The following is a 21,018-nucleotide window of genomic DNA, read 5'->3' as shown; positions in this document are numbered from 1 at the left end:
TGCTGTCTCTTGAAAACTATCAAAAGACTTGAGCCAAAGGTGCCAGGTGCTTGTTGTCCTGAGCCACTAAGTGACACAGGTCCTCCTTTCCAAGAGGCTTCTTTTGCTTGTCCAGGGTGGCAAAGCAGTCTACCTAGCCAACAGCACACCCTGGCTTCTTTGCCCCATCTGGGCTTTCTTTGGTTTTGACCTCTGGCAAGGGACTCCCAACACCTTCTGCTGTCCCGCCATGGCTGCTGGCCTTCTTTGTGCTTGAAGCTGTCCTGGCATGTCCACTCAAATGTTGGCCTGGGAGCATGCTCCGGACAGCATGCTGCTGGAAAGAAAAGCAGTTACCTGCGGAGGGTCTCCTCCCCTAACACAGCAGGCTCTATATTCCCTGGCTTCTGACCAACTAAGTGAAACTCATGTTTTGTCTTCTCCCGCTTCTAGCATCTTTGACACGGATCGTACCAAGAGGAGGTCGGACTGTGGCCCCTTGCTGGGTAGGTAGAGAAGTCCTCGCTCTTCAGAACCCCAGCTGCTTCCCTTTGCCCAAAGCGGTGCGCCTTGCTGGAGGTTAACCCCGGTAGGCAGCTGAGCCCCACACAGCCCCCTCCCTCCCTTCCTCCCTCCTCTAGCCTGCTGGCTAGTGGCGCAGCATGAGAAACTGCAGAGGCCTTGACACTGTGCCAGCACTGCTCGGCAAGAGTTCAGTGTGTTCTTGGCGTTCCTTTGGTGGCAAGTCCACCACATCACAGCACACTCCAAGCTCCTGTGAAGACAAGGAGCTGTATCGCAGCCAAAACCACAACAGGCCCAAAGACACCACCTTAGCTACAGGGTGCTGGCAAGAGCTCTGGGGCTCAGGGTGCAGTGAGATGTTTGGCATGCCTTTTGGGCGCAGCTGCCTGCAGTGTCTCCAAGTGTGCCCTCCAGTCTTGGGCTGGATCAGTGTGGGGAGCTGCGTCCAGCTGGCTGAATCTCGTTGCCTGTGGGAGGAGAAGCGGAGGGGAAAGAGCTCCTACAAGCTGCGCCGTGTGGCCAGTGGGCAGGCGGCTCTGTTAGAGCTCTAAGGAAGGCAGTGGTGCCAAAGCTGAGCTGAGGGGCTTGGAAGGAGGCCTGGGTGTAGGCAGGCTTGCTGACGTGGTGGAGGGAAGCCGCCGTGCCAGCAAAAGGGAATGCTGCCCTGCTTTTCAGCATGCTGCAACAGCTTGTTTCCTGGTTGGTCTTCACAGGTCGGGAGGTGGAGATTGACCTCTTTGAACGCAGCTTGAAGGCCTACGAGACTTTGGGACAGCCGCGCATCCTGGCGTACGCAGGCATTCTGGGCTCTGTAAAGAGCCGCTTACTTACTGAGCTGGCCTTTCTGGGCCAGGCCGCTGGGCACAGGTAAGTGGGTTTTTTGAGACCCTTCCCATGCCCGTCCCCTGACGTTCGTGGAAGACTGCGATGCCTCTGCCCTGTGCCTGGCCCTCCGCCCCCACCCCCGGGACTGTGCACCCTGTGTTCCTTTGCAGTAAGAACCAGGCAGCGTGCGTCTCTAACTCTCCTGTCTTGGCAGGCGTGGGCTACTGGGGGCCTTTTCTGCAGCTCAAGTGCCTTTTGCTTTTGCACCGCAGGGTTGTCACCATGGAACTGACCGAGGCCAACATGAGGCAGCCCTTCTCTGCCATCCGTATGCTGGTGGCCAGGGCCCTGGGACTGCAGGCAGGTGAAACATGCGAGGACTGGCAGCGCACCCTGCAGGCCAAGCTCCAAGGGGTGATAGAAGAGAGCAGATACTGCCTCCTCAACAACATTTTCCTCGTCAAGGTGAGAGCGAGAGGGAGGCCTCCTGAGGTAGTCTGGTGGTTGTTTGGGTGTTCTGCTGGGCTGGGAGTTGCAGTGCTCATAGCACCCCGTTCTGATTCCTGGGTCCAGGGAGGCTCCTTGTCTGTGGTGACTTCATGTCCTGTGCATGTGCCAGGTGTCTTGGTCAGCACCCTGGAAAGGCCAGTGAAGAGAGGCTTGCGCTGACCTCATGCAAAAGCAGAGGCGCTTTGCTCTGCCATCTAGCTTGGTGGATAGGCATGCCTGGTCCCAGGATGATGTTTCTTTCTGACTCTGCTTTCCTGTCCAGTTTGCCATCTCAGACAAGGTTCGCCAGATGCGTGACCTTCAAATGAAAAGGGAGTTGCAGAAGACTTGTAGGAAAGTGCTACAGAAGGTGAGCGTTCCTCCTTCTGCCTGGGTCAGGGAAAGAAAACAACCCTGCCCGCTGCAGGCTCCACATCAGAACAGCCTGAGTGGGCAGCAGGACGATGTGCCAGGGTCACCGCCCTTCGGGGCCCAGGAGCCCCTCCTCCCAGAAGCCCCTCTCACGCCCTCCCCATATGCCTCGTCGTAGCTCGCCTCCTGTTAAGTTGGAGGCTATGTGCCCTGGAGGAGGATTGACGCCTTCTGCATTCCTTTGCCCAAGCTCCCTTCTTCAGAAGGGCAAGTGATATTCGAGGAGGCCTTAAAGTCTCGCGGAAATGAAAAGCCAGTAAGCTTCTGAAGAGGGAAGCGGCTGGGGAGAGACTTCTGAGTATTCTCCGTCTCCGGAGAGAGGCTACATCTCCTCCCCTAGAGGATGCTTGAGAATCCGCCAGACTCCACGCAGAACCATCTGCTTTTTTCAGACCCTTGGAGGAGAATTTGGCATATTTGTCATCGACAACGCCCACTTCATCGACCCTGCCTCCTGGACTGTCATGTGGCCCGTGCTCCAAAGCGTCACGCTCTTTATGGTGATGAGCTTAGCTCCTGGCCACGAGAGAACGGAGAGCTTTTTCAAAGCTGCAGCAGACAGCACAACATCCCAGAGAATCAGCTGTCTTCATCTGGAAGAGCTGAAACCTGCAGCTGTGGTGCAGAAAGTCTGCCAGGACCTTGGAGTGGTCAGCATCCCCAGGGATCTAGCAAGGTATGTTGCAGGCCACGGAGCTCTTCCGGAGGGGTTGGACCTATGCTGCCACAGAAGGAAGTCGCCCCGCAGGAAAGGAAGCACAGGGCCTTCTGGCAGCATCCTTGACTCCAGCAAGGACCTGGGTTTCTCATTAAGAACCACCACAGCAGGTGTGAGCTAAGAATAGGCAGCTCCCAGGACGCAGCACGTGGGCAGTGACAGCCCTTTGCTGTTGCAGAGGAGGGAGGGCAAGGCAGGGAGGAAAAGGGAGAGAAGAGGAGAGAGGAGAGCAGAGGGAGATGGGTACCCAAGCCTCAGTGTGGCTGAGGTGTCAAAAAGGCTTTGACCAATGTAGCCAGGCTGCAGTAGGGATTCCCAGGAGCAGGGGGTCCAGCCAGCTGCCAGAGCAGATCTGGGCTCCTGAGGACAGGGAAGATCAGGCTTGCTGTGTTGTGCTTTGGACATTGCCCACGACCATTTCCCCACAGACTCCAGCAAACAGTGTAGGGTCAGGGGTCCCAAACGCCCAAGCCAGTGGGAGGACCGCCCCCTTCTGAAGTGAGCCGTAGCTGTGACAAAGAGGCTGGTTACCCTGTGAGGCCTGAGTGACTCGCCACTCGCCCATCAGAACTGTGTTGCATCATACTTCCCTGGTGTTGGTCACTGCTGGGTCTGCTCCTGTGTGGTGTAAATGCCTGAAGTAACTAGGAAAATAAAACTAACATTCACACTTTTAAGGAAAAGGTACAGCATTGAAGAGGCTTTCAGGGTAGGGCATAACTGCATTATCTGAGCATTCCCTAGGCTCCCAACCTTAGATGCTATCGCGCTGGGGAAACTTGGTGTGCTAGCTCTAAGGAACACCACGGAGCGTAGGGTGGAGTGGAGACACCACGGCTACGCTCTGTAATCAGGTGGGGCCTCGATTGTTCTTGTGCACAAAGCTGCACTTTTTGCCACCCTAAGCCAAAGACCTGTCATGTTTTGACAAATGCTGTACCCTAGTGTACTTTTTGCTCATTATAATATCATTATAATACCAAAACACACCTCCATCCCAAAAGCTACCCGCCTCCAAGGTGCGACCACCCCTCACTGAGCATGCGCTCTGAATTTCTCGGAGCCTATTACTTTAAACGGAGACGGGAAAACTTTACACCAATCATAACTAAGATATGCTTGACTAGAGCCACTCAAGCTCCACCTAAAAGATAGAAAATAATATAAATTGGCCCAAGAGAGAGGGGATGTTAGGGAAGATACCATCGTCAGGGGAGATACCATCCCGAGGACATACAGCATCCTTAGGACCTCCTGACTCCTGGGATCAGTCGACGGGCTGAGCCTCTCTTCCCCCCCCATTGGGACGCCTTTGGGTGAGATCTGAATATTTGCTTATAAATCTCTATAGAGTCTTTGATCCTTTTAACGTGTTTATTTCTAGGCTGCGCACCTGTAACACCTATAACATCTGTAACACTTATAACATCTATAACATCTATAACATCTGTAACATCTGTAACACCTACAACACCTGTATAACATCTGTAACACCTATAACACCTGTGTATTTCATGCAAACTAGCTTGCTTTTGCAGATAGTCACTATCACCGGCAATCCAAAAGAACCTGATTATCTGTTGCTGTAATAAACCATACTTGATTGCATTGTGATAGCTCTCATTAATGCAACTAGGGTGAGGGTGGTTATCCGTGATAGTTCAGTGTTCTGAATCTAACCAGACCCCCAGACGGTTAATGCATTTTTGGTGAATGTCTGAACGGACCCCCCAGGTGGTTAATACGTTTTTGGTGAATGTCTGAGTGGACCCCCAGGCGGTTATTACGTTTTTGGTGAATGTCCGAACGGACCCCCAGTTTTGGTGAATGTCCGACTGGTTCAGTACTCTGAATCCAACCGGGCCCGTAACGGTTAATCAGCTACACCCCTTTAACACGACATCCTGCCTAGGTTCCTGATCCAAAGAAGCTCTGGCATCCCATATTACTGTGAGGAACTGCTGCACTGCCTGCGTCGCAACAACATGCTCTTGTTCAGCACTGGGAGGCAGGACAAAAAAGTAGAGGACAACTGGGAGGGCTTGATCGGTAAGCACTCTTGTTGCGGACTGGCTAGATGCTGTTGCACGTCACCCCCCCCCCCCCCCCACACACACACACACACGACCGTGTCCTGTGGCTTTCCAGTGACTCTGGGCAGAGTCCGATCTGGCAGCAGGACAGAACTTGATCTGGCTGAGGTGTGGGCTCCTGCACACCTTGCTGTCACCTCGGCAAGCCACCAGCTCCCTCGAAAAGAAAGCCCTTCTGCAGGAGAGGGTCAGACCTGGGAAAGTGTAATCCAAAACCAGAAATGCCCGCAAAGGCGCTGGGAACTGAGGAGCTTGGCAGTAACGCAAGAGCAGTAATTGTAAGAGCAATGCCAAGCAGAGTGCTGTTGCCCTGGGGACAGCCTGCACGGGCTTTGCCTTTTGGATTATCACTGGCAATTTCCCTGGCTGTGGGAGGGAGCGCTGTCAAAGGTAGCAACCGCTGTGTTCTGTTGCGGGATATTCAGTCAGTACAGCTGGGCAGCAGGTCCGAAGGCAGAAAAAGAGTTGCAAGGGCAATGCAGACAAAACCATTGCAGTGGAAACCGGTTTGCCCTGCTCACTGACCGCATTCGGTGCGGGCCATGAAGTGCACCCAACCGTGACAGGTTGGACTTGCCCCACCTTGTTCATGCTCTCTCTCTCTCTTCCCAGCTTCTGCAGTCGAGACTTCACTCATTGTCTCAGCCACCTCAAGCTCCAGTGCTGGGAATAACAGTGGCAGGGTCTGCACCATCAGAGCAGACGTCAGCCTGGAGAACACTGTGCTGCCGGCCGCCTTGAAAGGTGAGGGGCTGAGTTCGCGGCTGTGCTGGGGTCCTTTCCTGGCGTGCACGTGAGAGAGGGGATGGGCATCGGCATGCTGCAGAAGCACCCTCTCAGCCTGGGGGGCCCTGCCAGGAAAGCGACTCTGGTCTGAACAGACAGAGCCCTGTGCTTAAGGGCACAGATGTCCCCCTCCGGGCTGTGGGCCAGCTGTGAGGCCCACAGCAGTTGTGGGGAGCTCCAAGTCCAGCTCTGAGGTGCTGAAAGCGCTCTCTGCTCTCTGTGTGCGCTGCTGGGCATCAGCCTAGTTCAGCTCTGGCAGGTCACATCACGGGTCGCATGTACCCGCAGGATCGTGCCCTCCCCATCCTTGGTGGAGGAGCTCTTATCCCTGGACCTTGTGGCCTGTGGTTGCAAGAGGAGTGGAGCCATCTTGAAGACATTTCCCTGGGCTCCAATTGCCCAGCAGGTGCCATCTTGAGGAAGAGAGGCCAAAGTCTATCCTGTTTCCTGTGATGGAACTGTCCAGCCTCTCCAAGCTCAGGCTCCAGGACACAAAAGAGAGAGACGTTTTGCTTCTTCTTGACAGAGATTGCACTGGCTGAGCTGGACCGGATCACGCTGCAGAAGCAGATGGTTTTGAAGTTTGCAGCCATCATAGGGCCAGTGTTTACCACCCAGCTGCTGGCTCACATCCTTCCCACTTGTACCAGGCAGCACATGAATTATTGGTTGGACGGGCTGGTGAGCGACAACATCCTTAAGTGGCTGAAGGACACAGGGGTGCCCAGAGACATCCAAGATGCTCGAGAGGGGCCGGCCACCTCTCAGCAGGCAGGGAGCGGTAAGTGGTGGCAGTAAGGTAGACCCAGGAGCGCTGTAGCTGAAGGAGGCCTTCCCCCACCAGCTTTGTGCAGAGGGAAATTCCCAGCGGCTGTTGGGAATGTCTCTACCACTCTGGCTGAGGCCACCATCCATTGCCTTGCAGGGGTGGAGAGGCCGTCTACAAGCAAGGAGACCACGGAGCAGCAGGCTGGCGTTCTGGCCTTTTGTGCCCCACTGCTGCAGGAGGCAGCCTACGAGCTGTGGCCCAAGAGACAGAGGGCCAGCACGCAGCGCAAGTGTGCTGCCTTCCTGGAGAAGCACGCGCACAAATGCCGGAGCTGCCACGGAGGGGACTTTGTGGCCTTCCACCGCTTCGCCGTCCCCAGGACGGGGAAAACTGCCAGGGCTCTGCTGACGAGGATGACTGGCACAGCTGGGAGGCCTTGGTGCTCGCTGGAGAACAGCTGAAGAAGGACAGGACTCACATCCCTGAAGGTAGGCTGTGTGCCCTGCTGCGGAGCCCCCTCCTTCTGGAAGTCCAGGCCCATGCAGGCTGGGGCCCACCGGGTCCCCAGCACCAGGGATAAGCCAGGGGACGAGGACGATCACCGCAGCTCTTGTGCCCTGGGTCTGCTCGGCAGGACCCTTGCAAGCCTGCAGCTCTTAGCCCGGGCTACGTGGGGAGTCCATTGACACGCTCTCCTCTTCCCAGGTAGTGCAAATGCCCTGCAGCCGCAGCAGGCTTTCTCGGAGGAGGAGTTCAGGTGAGGAGACAAGGTTCTAATGATTGTGGAAACGAGCGAGCTCCAGAGGAGACAGATGGAGCTCTGCCATTTGGCTGCTGGCTGGGACTCCAGCTTTGGGAGGAGGAGGCTGGCTGTGGGGTGGGAGCTGGGATGAGACAGCAGGAAATAGGGTTTTGTCGCTACCCGTAGGGAGAGCAGGGTCATCTCAGGTGATGCTCATCTGCTCTTTGCTCTCTTCTTTTCCTGGCAACCTGCCTCTGACCAGAGCGTCAGAGCGGTTTCCACCAGAGGGCAAATGGACAACTGCGCAGCCCAGCAGGACCAAAGAGAAGGACGGTGGCAAGCGTTCCTGCAAATGCGAAGCCGTCATTGAATCAGTGCTTGTGCCTTTGGCTCGCCACTATGTGGCAACAGGCAATGCTTCCCGAGCCTTCTACTACCTGCTGGAGTGTGCGGCTGCCTACCTGCACGTCTCCAACAGCTACATGGTGAGTGACCTTGCTTGCCAGCATGCACTGCACCTGGAGTCCACTGCAACAGGACATGCCCGCTGAGGGGCCTCCCAAAAGAAACAGTGGGGGCAGAGCCGGACTGTTTCCTGCGCTTTGCCTCTCCCACAGCAAGAGACGCGGGGCACTGAAGCAGGCCCATCAGCACAAGCTGCGTTACCTGGGAGGCAGTCTGAAGGCTCCCTTAGTGCCTGAGCTCTGAGCCCACGGGGCACTGTGCTAGGGCAGGGATCACATGGGGAGATGCGGGCCCTCCTAAGGCAGGTGCCACAGGAGGCAAGAGGGAAGGGTGGAGCTAGCTGGGGGCTCTGCACCGATGCTCACCTGCTGCCTGTGTGCTTGCTCAAAGGCCCTTATGAAGCTCAGCGAAGCAGAGGTCCTGAGGAACTCCATGGGGAAGACAGCAACTGTGTTAGACTGCTTTGAGAAGGCGACCTTCTTCAGCCTCAAAGCGGAGGTAAAGCGGCAGGGTGATGCCCTTCTTGCAGGGGGTGTCCCTGCTATGGCCAGCCCCCTGTACGTTTCTGCAGCCTCTGCAGGAGGAGAGGCTTGGGAAAGCGGTCCATGTCTGCATGGCTTCCTCTTCCTGTGCAGGTCTGCTATAATCTAGGATGCGTGGGGCTGGCCAAGAAAACGACCAGGCAGGCGCTGAGCCTTCTGAAAAAGCGATTCCCTCAGACATGCTCCGGAGCCTTTGTCATGTCTCTGTGGGAAAGGTTTCAGGGTGGTGGCCATTGGTGGCCAAGTGGTGACTATGAAGTGATAAGGTTTAAAATTCATGGTTACAGAAGGAAAACTGCCACCAAACTTCGGCCCTAGATATGGGGAAAGCAGACTTCAGGCTGCTCAGGGAAGTAGTCAGCAAGGTCCCCTGGGAAGCTGCTTTTGAAGGCATTGGCATCCATCAGTGCTGGTCATTCTTTAAGCACTGCCTCCTAAAAGCACAAGATCAGGCAATTCCAAAATATCGCAAGTCAGGCAGGCGGGGCAGAAGGCCGGCCTGGCTGACCAGGGATCTTCTACTGGAGCTTAGGTGAAAAAAGAAAGTGTACGGCTGCTGGAAGGAGGGTCAGGCGACGAGGAAGGAATACAGGGATGCTATTGCGGTTTGTAGGGAGAAAATTCGTGTGGCCAAAGCCCAACTAGAGTTGAAGCTGGCCATGTCTCTGGGAGACAATAAAAAAGTTTTTTTTAGATATGTGAATAGAAAAAGGAGAACCAAAGAAAGCATTGATGGGTATCCATCAAAAAAGGAGAACCAAAGAAAACAAGCTACTTGTTGGGGAAGGTCTCCTCACAGACAATGACATAGGCAAAGCAGACGCGTTTAATGCCTTCTTCGCCTCCATCTTCAACATCGATGATGGGCTTTGGGACCCAGGGTGCCCTGAGCTGGGCACCCAACCGCCCCTGAACATGTGCGGGATTTAGTGCTCCACATGGATCCGTGCAACTCCATGGGTCCGGATTGGATTCATCCCAGGGTGCTTAAAGAGCTGGCTGACGTCATTGCAGGACCTCTCTCAATTATTTCTCAACGCACTTGGGAATCTGGAGAGGTCCCAGTACACTGGAAGCTGGCAAATGTCGTGCCAATTTTCAAGAAGTGTAATAAGAAAGAAGACCCTAGCAATTACAGGCCTGTCAGTCTCACGTCAGTGCCTGGTAAAATTATGGAGAAGATGATCCTTGAAGTTATTGAAGCGCACCTGGGGGACAATGCAGTCATTGGTCCCAGCCACCATGGGTTCATGAGGGGTAGGTGCTGCCTAACAAATTTGATATCCTTTTATGATAAAGTCACCCATCTAGTTGATCAAGGGAAACCAGCTGATGTGATCTTTTTGGAGTTCAGCAAAGCTTTTGACACGGTTTCCCGTAGGATCCTACTGGACAAAATGCCCAGCATACAACTTAACAAAAGCATCATACGATGGGTGAGCAACTGGCTGACGGGCAGGGCTCAAAGGGTTGTGGTAAATGGGGCCACATCTGGCTGGCGGATGGTCACTAGTGGGGTCCCTCAAGGCTCCATTCTAGGGCCAGTCCTCTTCAAAGTTTTTATAAATGATTTGGATGTAGGACGAGAAGGTGTTTTGAGCAAATTTGCCGACGACACCAAACTTGGAGGAGTTGTGGACTTGGATGAGGGTGGAAAGGCCTAGAGGGGAAGACATATGAGGAGCGGCTGAGGGCGCTGGGCCTGTTCAGCCTGGAGAAGAGGAGGTTGAGGGGGGACCTCATCGCAGTCTACAACTTCCTTGCGAGGGGGAGTGGAGAGGCTGGTGACCTATTCTCCGTAATCACCAGTGATAGGACCCGTGGGAAAGGTGTTAAGCTGAGGCAGGGGAAGTTTTGGCTGGAGGAGGGTAAGCGAGCTTTAGTGGCAACTGGCATAATGTTTGCAGCTGCTGAGGAATAATTCTAACTGGAATAATAACTGCACATTGTATATTGTATATATAAAAGCCCGGGCATTTTTGTTAAAGTGTTCTTTTACACATATGTTAATATGTAAAGATGTAACTATAAGAACTGCCATTGAGGTGTATGTCTAAGGGAACAAAATTTGCCCAGGCATATTATCGGCTCATCAGGTTTAAATGTTCCCAGTGTAATTGTCTACAGGCAGTTAATTTACAGTGGTCTGATTTTACTTGTGTATTTATATATTGTGGATTTTGGGGGGATTGGGATTGACTAGTAAAGAGCTTCTAGGAAAACGGTGGAATATTAACCACTGTAGATTACTATAGGAAAAGTTCAAAGCAAAGAAACCCCGAGGAAAAGCCCCCTAGGATGTATACTAACACATTGGAGGGATATAGTGGGGTGAGAGGGTCCAGAGAGTAAAAGAACCCTTATCAAATATTGTAATCAGTGGTGGCCACTTTATAAACTAGAGGATGGAGCAGAGTGGCCCCTAAATGGAACTACTAATTATAACACCATATTACAGTCACTGTTGTTTTTGTGGAAAGAAGGAAAACAGGATGAAATGTTGTATATTGATGTTGTTTCAGCATCTTGGAGGGAAAAGGTACAGAATTAAGTTGGCCCCTGACTGAGCCTTTGATGTTGGCATTAGAAAAGTAAAGGCTAGAGAAAGATAAAGGAAGTGTTAAAAGGCTTGTTGAAGGTGTTAAAGGTATTCGAAGTTGAATGAGCAGGGAAAGGTGATGTAGGCATTATCTAAGTAACAGTCTAGAAGTTCTGGTATATTTGCATATTTGCTGTGGTGTTTGTTCAGTTTCCCAAGCATCGGGGAGGGGGGAACAGCCTGCTCCACCAGGGGCCTCTCCAGCGGCCACAGGGGGGCTTCGGCTCCAGCGCCTGGAGCGCCTCCTCCCCCTCCTTCTGCACTGACTTTGGTGTCTGTGGGGGGGGTTTCTCGCTCTTCCAACTGCTGTTGAGCAGCAGGTTTTTGTTTGTTTCTTTGTTTGTTTGTTTTCGTGGATGTGCTCTCACAGAGTCACGGACTGTGTTGCTATGGCTAGGCTCTGGGCAGCAGTGGGCCCCTTTAGGGCCAGATGAAATTGTCCCTTATCAACCACGGGGAGGTTTCTGTGTGTTTTTTTTTCTTCACGGGGGCTGCCATTGCAGTTTCCCACCCCCACACCCCTCACACCCCCCGAACCTTGCCATCAAACCCAATACACTGGGGCAGCTAAGTCATTACTGACTTGTAAAGTATCAGGGATTAATTTAACTAATGAAATCCTAACTATGATGGGGGTAGAAGGGAGTGGGATAACAGTGCCACTTTTGGGGAATACCAAGCTGAGACCAGGGGATAAAATGATCACTGGGCAATTATTGTATGTATCCAAGGCAGGGACTAACTTGTTGGGAAGGGATTTGATGATTAAATTGGGCATTCAAATAGTAAATTGTTAGACTGGAATAACAGTGTTATTAATGGAGTGCTCTCTGGCCGTCTGTGTAGGAATATATACTTTAGGGAAGCACACATGCAGAGGATGTACTACTATATGTCAAAGGGTAAATAAAAAGGTCTTCTGTAACCTATCTAGACGGGGACGGGAGCCAGGGCTTAGACCTTTCCAAAGTATACAGGTAGACTTTACTGACTTACTTGTTTGTCCTAATTGACCACGTGACTGAATGGGTGTAAAGCTTTACTGCAAGGATTAAAGCAGGCCTTAGAGATTGAGTGGGATTTTCACAGCCCCTGGCACCCCTCCTCTTCTGGAAAGGTAGAGCGAATGAATGGTGAAATGAAGAAACAACTAACAAAACTTGTGCTGGAAACTAAGGCTTCTTGGGTAAAATGCTTACCTCTTGCACTGTTAAACATATGGGCACAGCCCAGAACTAATGTAGGAATTTCTCCTTTTGAAATGCTATATGGTATGCCCTATGAGTTGGAATTGCCACTTGATCACCCTCAATTCTAATTAAGACTTGGAAAGAGACTGCTTTAACACCACGATGGGGAAGGCCCCTATGCTGTTTTGCTTACCACAGAAACGGCTGTTCGAACTGCGGAGAAAGGATGGACGCATGCCAGCCGTGTGAAAGGCCCAATCTGGGAAGGTAAATGGGAGGCAGCTCCAGGCCCTGACGACTTGAAGCTGACACTAAGACGGACTCGATAAGTATTTTATATTATTTGTGTATCGTGGGAAGGGGAGGAGGCCCTGTTTCAAAGGCTCCCTAGTAGGTTCCCCTGAAGAACACTGCTGCTGCCAAGAAGAACCGATACCTTGTAGTTCGCTGCAACCGAACTGACAAGCGAGGCAGAGAAGTGAAAACGGTGGGGGACTGAGGGGCCGACAATTTAGATGGGCTCTGACCACCTCCTACGATACATGGGAGTCAGTATCATCGCTTTGGTCAGCTATGGGTCTGCGCATCCCCATCAGCCTTTTAAGTGGAGCTTGATCAGATGGGAGAATTAATTCATCATCCAGCAAACAACGACAGCGGGTGCTCCCAGTTTCTGCATCACATTATGTGACCTGGTGTCAGTGCAGCCATGCTTTAACTGATCAGGATTTTATTTCTGCCCAAGTTCTAACCCAGGAAAGGGGTACTGTATTTACCCGAACGTGTATTACTGTGCATACCGGGGGTGTGAAACCGTTGCTACAGACTGAACACTCAGGGCTGGTTGGGATAAAATTTTACAAGTGGGATATGGGCCGCAAGGTTGTAACCAACAAGCAGATCCCCGTTACAGGTGGCGAGGGCATGGTATAGGGTATACAGGAACCTTCGATGGAAATAAAAAGTTTGCAAGGTTCTATATATATAACAAACTTTGACGATACTAGCTGGGTACTAGGAAAAATGTGAGGTGTCAGATTTTACAAACACAGAACAGATAGGGGAGGACTCGTACTAATAAAAAGGAGGATGCTGATAGGCCCCATGCAGTAGGACCAAATGAGGTATTGTCAGAAAATATCCAGGGAATCCAGCCTGCGGAAAATACTTCAGTGCCAACCCTCGGCAGCCCTACGAGCTCAGGTAAAGCCGAGAATGATAACATAGCTGAGAATAACATATGGGGGGGTCGTGAATGCCAGCTACCAATTATTAAACAAAACAAACCCAAATGTAACAAAACACTGTTGATTATGCTTTAGTATAAGGCCTTCATATTATGATGCTATCGGGAATCCTGTGGAGCCCTCCCACACAAACGAGAACAACCCTCTACAATGCAGTTGGGGAAAAGACATAAGGGTAACACTAACACAAGTCACTGGAGGTGGTAGGTGTGTGGGCACAGTTCCTAGTGGGAAGTGTCACCTATGTAATATCATGGAGAATGGAAAACAATCAGCCGAGTGGTTAATCCCAGCCAACAACGCTAGGTGTGTTTGTGTGTGAGTGGGCATAACTCCTTGTCTATCACTAAAACTCTTTAATGCGTCTTGTGATTTTTGTATACAGGTGATAATTATACCAAGGATTCTATACCACCCTGAGGATTGTATGTATACCCAGCACACAGTGGCAAGGCATCATCTGGAAAGACGGGAACGGTTCACGGCTCTAACTTTGGCCACCCTAATAATCCTGGGAGGAGCTGGAGTGGGGACCAGGGTAGCCTCATTGGTTAAACAAAATCAAGAATTTACTTCCTTACGCATTGCTGTGGACGAGGACCTGACCCAAATTGAACAATTCATCTCGGCCCTGGAAAATCTATCAGGCCGTTTTCAGAGGTAGTGTTACAAAATTGTAGGGGATTAAATTTGGTATTTTTTACAACAGGACGGGCTGTGTGCAGCCCTGAAAGAGGAGTGCTATATGTATACTGATCACACTGGAGTGGTAAGAAATACAATGGCAAGACCCAGGGAAGGGTTGGAAAAAAAAAAAAAGGAAACAGGAGAATGAAGCCCGACGGAGCTGGTATGAATCTTGGTTTAATTATTCACCTTAGCTTACTACTTTATTATCAACAATAACAGGACCTTTGTTGTTATTAATAATAGCACTAACTTTTGGACCATGTATTTTTAATAAATTGATTGCGATTGTAAAGGGATGTTTAGAAGCGGCACATTTAATGCTCATACATGCCAGATACGAGCCAATAAGTACCAGCGAAGGAATCGAGGAAACATTAGTTCTTAGTAGCCAGGCATTGCAGAGCTTCAATGAACAAAATGAGTAACTAAAAGAAAAAGGAGGGATTGTAATACACAATAAATGTTTGTTCATTGTCTTTTGTAAAAACAAGGAGTTCTGTTTGAGGAACGGGAGTTGTGAAAACTCCCTGCTGAAGTAAGGAGCTGTATAATGCTTGGCTAGACACTATGAAAATTCTTTTGCTTAATGTAACAAAAAAGAGAACCCCCTCCCCTTCTCTCCTTCTGCATCTCAGTTGCCTCTTTTGTTCAAAGACCCTGCTGCAAAGCTCATGTAACCATCTCCTGATAAGTTGTTAAACTAGTGTATCAACGTCCTGCCTTCCTGTCTCACGCTGGGCCAACATGACCAAATAAAAAAAGAAGTTGGACCACAACGCCGAGGAAGACTACAGCCTTCATCTTCACGACCACCAGAGGGACAGAGATGACCCCCTAGCAACAGTGCGCGCAGTCGCAGAATATACCAGGATGTGCTGTGTAATCCCGGAATTACCAAGATATAAAAAGGGATGCTGGCGGGGGTGAGGTGCGTGCCGTTGGTGGAGCCGAGACTCCGCAGCCAAGCAGCGCTGTTTTGCTTGCTGTTGCTTACTCAATACATTCCTTTCTATTATTAATGCAATGCTCTCTGAAAATTAATTAAGGGGGCAACTTATAACACTTTTCTTGATTACTAACAAGTCTCCGTTTTCCATTCCTTTTGAACAATATGTCTTGCTTTATGTTGTCAAGCAACTCGGTCTTCAGGCCTTCTGGATCCCGTTCTTCCCAAATCGAAGACAAGCATATCCAGCTCCTTCTCAAGGCCATAGGGCCTGGGCCAAAAGGCACGTCCAGGTCACCATGGGCGTAACAGCAAAAGCCTTCGATGGCTGTAGCAGCAGAGGGGCTGGTGGCGTGGCAGAAGGAGCAGTAAAGGAGCCCGCGGCTCCCTCACAGTCTGGCAAACCACACGTTTCTGACTGTGGTCCCACAGGGCTCTTTAAGGCCTCAGAGACTGCTCGCCAGGTGCCGAGCAATCCCACTGCAACCTTGTCGTTTCTCGTTGCAGAGTCCCACACCTTGACCTCAGTTTGGTCCCATGTTTCAGGATCATAAACTGTCCGATTGTTAATAAGGAGAATAAGCTGTGAGGTGACCAGGACAGTCTTTGTTCCTAAGGACGTATGAATCCCCATAATGCGCAGCTGCTTAGCAGCGAGGGGCAGTTGTGTGCTGGCTCCACTTCTCTCAGCTCGAGCTTCTCTCCAGCTCTGGCGCGCCTGTTTCCAGTACGAGCTTCTCTGAGCAGTTTGCTGAGTTTGGCCGAACCTATCTTCATGAGGCAATCAAAATGCCTGTTCCCGTCCTGGTCTCCATTCTGCCAGCCTGTTCCTCTTCACTTCTTTTTCCTGCTTCTTTATTGATGTAACTTCATCGTGTTGCCTTTTTTTCTTCTTCTTTCTTGAGGGCAGGCTCCCCTCTTATCCCCTTCTCTCCACAGCAGTTCTTTTCAAAACAACTTTTCATTGCTCAAACAACTTTGAATGTAACAACAACAGCAAACACCCAGGAGCTTCCATGCCTTACTGGCTGGAGAACAAGAAACCCAAGCCTGCATGGAGTCTCCTGAATCACCCTTCTTGGTTCCCTCTAAACTCTTTTACATTCCTGATGGCCTCCTCGTTAAGAGTCTAATTTTATCTCAACCACAGGGCTTTCCAAGCCCCATGGCCACACTCCCAAATCTCCCCCTTCTTTATTAATATCAACCATTTTCTCCACACGAATTACCACTCCATATATCACAATCCCTCATCTTCTTTTGAGTATCATTAATCCGTGTCTTGTTTTCAGATTTGGCCAAGGCCAATTGAACCAGAAGAGAATGCTTTCACAATATTCTCTGCAAGATTTATAAACAAGTTTTTAGCAATTGTTGGACTCCCATATCTAGAATATTTCACCCAACTCATTGTTCCACACAATGTATAACAATCATCCCCAGCAGCATCACATACATCAAATTTGATTGATCAAAGTAGATAACCAATCCTCTAGGTATAGAGGATTATATATACTTGCAGTGCCGCCTCTTCTGCAAGTGGGGGCTGCACGCCAGTGAGGGGGGCACAGGGTGATAACGGGTGACAACATCGACATCCACTACGTCACCAAGGGCCTGCAAGGTGCGTCCCCAGAGTGTCCCCATATTGTCCCCAGGGTGTCCCCAAATAGCTCCCAAGGTGTGTCCCCAAATAGCCCCCAAGGTGTCCCCAATGTGCCTCCAGATTGTCCCCAAATTATCCCCAGAGTGTCCCCAAAGTGTCACAAAATAGCCCCCAAGGAGGGGGCTCCCCTCTGGAGCTCTCCACAGGCCCTCCCCCCGGTACCCCCACGTCCCTCGGGAGCCCCCTGAGCACCCCCAGAGCCTTCTGAGCACCCCCAGAGCCCTCCTTAGGGCTCTCCCCTGCACTCCCACATCACTTGGGAGCTCTTTGACCACCCCTGAAGCCCTCTGAGCACCCCCAGACCCCTCAGAGCACTCCCGGACCCCACCCCCTCGGCCCCCCCCACGCCCCTCGGAGCCTGGCCCCGACCCCATCTCCCTCCCGAGCCCCCCCCCCCCCCCCCCCCCCCCAGGCGGCCCCCACCTGGCAGCCACAACTTGGGGCGCAGCAGCACCTCCAGCGTCACCCTCTCGGGGCTCTCCTTTGAGCCCCGCACCTCCGCGGGGCCGTACAGCCCGGCCAGCACCGAGGTATCACCTGCGCGAAGGGGGACACAGAGGGGACGGCACTGCCACCGGGCCCCGAAAAACCCCGGGGACAGAACAATAATGGATGATGCTCAGAGGGCCTTACGGGGCGAGTGAGCTTTCTAGAAACATCTTTTACCCTGATCTCCTGGGAGGCAGCAGACTTCTCCATGGGTTGGGTCAGGCCGGCATATGCGGCCCTCTGTTCTGCTCAGAAGGGAGTCACTTATGACAGTAACCCTTCTCTTCTTCTTGATGGAGGTGGTCGTGATACTGGGGAAGGCTGACTTGCCCTAGAAAACCCCTCCAACCTGGATGGACCTTCATGCACATCATCGTTTGTGTGTCCATTACTTCCAGAGTCTGTTGTTTCAGGGCACCTGAAAGGAAGGTGAGGTAGGCAAGGAGGGGTTCGCCTGCTGCCCCGAGCAGATCTAAACTTCCATCCCTTCGTCACTGAGATGCACTCCTTCTGCCTGATGGCCAGAGGGTAGGGGATCCTCCATTTCCTCTGCTGTGTCTGCCTGACGCATCTGTCCCAGGGCTGGCAGAGTACAGTTCAACCTTCTCCGACTCCCTGGTGCTCCTCAGCCTGCCCACCTCCTCCCGAAGCTCTGCCAGGAGGCTGAGCAGTTCTTCTACCTGGGCGCACCTACCACAGGTGGACTCACAGGATGGGATGTCAGGGAGAATTTCTTCATGCAAAGGGTGGAACCGGCTGCCCAGGGCACTGCTGGAGTCCCAGGCCTGGAGCTATTAAAGAAATGCGTGGACTTGGCGCTAAGGGCCGTGGTTTTGTGGTGGGCCTGGTGGTGTTAGCTGACACTTGGACTTGAGCTGAAGGCCCTTTTCCAAGCGCAAGGGTTCTGTGACTCTTTCACTGGTTGAGTAGGCGCCATGCAGTCACCGGGCCCAGGGAAAAGACGTCCTTGGTGGCCTCCAAGTTAGCTCAGCGTCATGGCACCGAGTCACTGTGAAGGAGCTGCTGGAATAACGAGACAACAACCTAGTTCTATTAAAATATATATTGCTCTTTTGAGGACTGCTGCGGGGCTAGCAGCAGCAGCAACACAGCAGTGGAAATCTCCGTCCTGACATTGCGTTATGCATTGACGTCAGGATCAGGGTGGTTTGAACTGCCAGGGAACGGACCATGGGTTCCGGGTCGTTCTCTGAAGGCTGGAGGACTGCAAAAGAAAGAAGAGCAGAGATGAAAACCCACTCCTTGCAGAGATCCCCAGGCATCCCCTGCAGACCATGCCAGCCCCACTCGACTCTTCCCCAGGCCAGGAGGAGCAGGAGGGACAAAGGAATCCGTTGAAAGCTGCTGCTCAGCAATGTCCCAAATGCAGCCACCAGTCCTTCCCCACCTGCGCACCACAGGTCAAGTGGGGCACCTTCACAAGCTGGTTCCCTCACCACCTGCCTCCATCCCTTGGGAGGATTCACACACTCCAGGAATCTCCTGGACTCTTTCCTCTCGCTATTGTGCTTCCCCATGAGAGCAAGGGCTAGCAATCGTGACCCTGCTCCTAGCTGCTTGTAGGCTGTCTCATCTCCCTCTTCGTCCTGGTTGCGTGCTCTACAACAGGCTCCCACCTTCTGTCAGCCTTACTGCCCTTTCCCCTGACTCTTCCTCAGGGACACTCAACCCTTTCAGCGGCACTGCCCAGCTCCAGGCTGGGAGGCCATTCCCTGACACCACAGGCTACCCCGTCTCCTCTCCCTCGTTCCTATGGCTGCATTGCTCCTCCGCCCCGAAGCATTTCCCTGGAGCAGGGCAAGGCACGGGGGCCTCTGCCGCTGTCCCCCCAGCCCTAGCACACCCCCCACTGCCCTCACTCACCGCTGAGGATTTCATTCAGCTTCTCCTCGCTCTGGTCCTCGCAGTAGCGCGCAGCAAGACCTAGACACAGAGATCCCATCAGAGCCCCGCTCCCCAGCACGCTCCCAGCAGCGCAGCCCCTGGCCTGGCCAGCCAGGCTGTGCCCCCTCCTGCACCCTGGAGCAAGGGCCCAGTCGGGGGGCTCTGGGGGCAACAGGGCAGTGCCTGGGGCTGCCAAAGGCTGCCCCAAGAGGGACCCAGGGGCTGGGCTCACCAATGAATCTGACGGCCTCAAGTCGCAAGTTGGTCTGAGTGGCCTTCAGGTAGGGCTGGCTCTGCTGCAGGTATTCTTCTACTCTGCCTCTGTCCTGCTGCAGCTGGAGAGAGAGAGAACGCAGGGTCACGGGGCTTGCACACCCTCTCCAGGGTCTCCTCCAGCATCCTGGGGGCAGGGAGGGCAGAGGGGCCTGCAGAAGAGCCCCTGTGCTGGCAGGAAGGGAGCGAGGATGCGGCTGCAGGCAGCGGGCTCTGGCCGGGCGCGTTTGCCCAGCTGGGGCAAACCAAGTTGGGTCCTTACCAAGCACTCCCCGATCCTCCACGTCTGTTCTGTCTGGGCCAAGCGCTTGAGCTCCTTGCGTCGCAGAAACTTTGCAGCCACGGCGAGAGCTTCCCCAGAGGCCTGCGGAGCAGCAGAGGTTGGGAGGTAGCAGCACAGCCTTGGGAAGGAGACCCTCTGTCCCCTCCTCTTGGCAGGGCTGCGAGCCTTTCCCAGCGCGTTAGGGGAGGCTGTGGTGGGGGGCAGCGTGCACTGGGTTCAGTGGCCAAGGCAAGGCCACGGGACAGCCACCATCGGAGGCAGCTCATGCTGACGGCCAGAGATCCCCCAGAGCAACCCTGTGGCATCAGCACACCCTTGCCCACATAACTGCTCAGCTCTGAGATCTGTACCTTTGCTACGCTCTCACTCTGGTCTCTCGTATGAAAGCAGAGTGGGAGAAGGCTCCTGTGAACTGTCCTCTTCATTTTCTTCGTCCTTTGCCGCAGCACAGCCTCCACCACGGCTTGGAAGAGGCAGATGGAGTGCTCCCGCACCTGGCTGGACGCCTGGCAGGGAGCAGGACAGGAGGAATTTCAGCATTAGCGTGGCTGATGTGAAGGGAGCTCCCAGCACTGTGAGATGCTTCAGCGCTGGATCCTTCCCAGAGGAGCTGCTCAGGGGCAGCTGCAAGGCCTGGTGCCCGTGAAGGGCAACGCAATCGGTTGCCATCGCAGGCTGCCCGCCAGCCACCCCACTTTCGCCACCAGCCGCACCAGCCATGCCCAAGCAGAGCTCCCCAGCGCCTGGGCTGACGAGGAGACTGGGAAGGCCCTGCCTGAGTGCTGCCCACAGGGCCGGGCTGAAGGGCAGCCCTCATTACAGGGGGCCCAGCTGAGGGCTCGGGCTCCCGCAGCACACTTACGTGGTCAAAGAGTGGCAGGAGCTTCTCAGCCAGCTGCAGAGCCAGGCCACTGGCCTTCCACCTCTCCACATGAGCCATCACGTTTTTCAGCACAAGCAGGGCCTTCAGCACCACATCTGTGTTGGTGTCCTGCAGGGCCTCCAGGATGTCTGGCAGCAGGACCTGAATTTTCCTTGCCTGTAGGAAAGACACCATTTCCCTTCCGTGAGGCAGTGAGAGACCACCCTGGGCAAAGGGCTCTGGTTCCTGAGCACCAGCCTCCTGCCTTGCTTCGTGGCAGCGGGGAGGGACGGGAGGGCAGAAGAGCAAAGCCCCAGGCTGCCAACATGGCTTTGCTTGACGATGGCCCACTCACCTTCACAGGGCTCTCTGACACGGTGCAGAGCCCTTTCAGAACCAAAAAACGCATCTCTGGGCTTGGGTGCCTCAGGTAGCTCTGGAGGTGCACTGGGTTAACAAAGTCCTCCACATAAAAGTGATTCTGGGCCAGCATCTGCAAGAAA

The 21,018-nt window shown here is 53.1% G+C and overlaps 1 protein-coding gene and 1 long non-coding RNA gene across 2 annotated transcripts in view; one reads left to right on the top strand and one right to left on the bottom strand.

Moving 5' to 3' along the window:
- Window positions 1-21,018, top strand: part of LOC106020683 (adenylate cyclase 10) — a 168,434-nt gene that overhangs the window by 137,270 nt on the left and 10,146 nt on the right. The window contains 13 exon segments of the mRNA XM_072023737.1: window positions 433-485; window positions 1,218-1,371; window positions 1,602-1,794; window positions 2,102-2,188; window positions 2,643-2,926; window positions 4,881-5,017; window positions 5,674-5,805; window positions 6,374-6,628; window positions 6,773-6,985; window positions 6,988-7,104; window positions 7,322-7,373; window positions 7,621-7,843; window positions 8,214-8,321. Of these exon segments, the coding sequence (XP_071879838.1) occupies window positions 433-485; window positions 1,218-1,371; window positions 1,602-1,794; window positions 2,102-2,188; window positions 2,643-2,926; window positions 4,881-5,017; window positions 5,674-5,805; window positions 6,374-6,628; window positions 6,773-6,985; window positions 6,988-7,104; window positions 7,322-7,373; window positions 7,621-7,843; window positions 8,214-8,321 (2,008 nt within the window).
- Window positions 11,708-19,199, bottom strand: LOC139998724 (uncharacterized). The gene is made up of 2 exons (XR_011803501.1): window positions 19,077-19,199; window positions 11,708-18,417 (listed from the first exon to the last, which is right to left on the bottom strand). It is a non-coding gene; the product is annotated as an uncharacterized lncRNA (long non-coding RNA).

The sequence above is a fragment of the Anas platyrhynchos genome, chromosome 15 (assembly GCF_047663525.1).
Source record: "Anas platyrhynchos isolate ZD024472 breed Pekin duck chromosome 15, IASCAAS_PekinDuck_T2T, whole genome shotgun sequence".
Taxonomy (NCBI): domain Eukaryota; kingdom Metazoa; phylum Chordata; class Aves; order Anseriformes; family Anatidae; genus Anas; species Anas platyrhynchos.
Note: the sequence above shows the minus strand (reverse complement) of the source record. Positions and strands in the feature narration are given on the sequence as shown.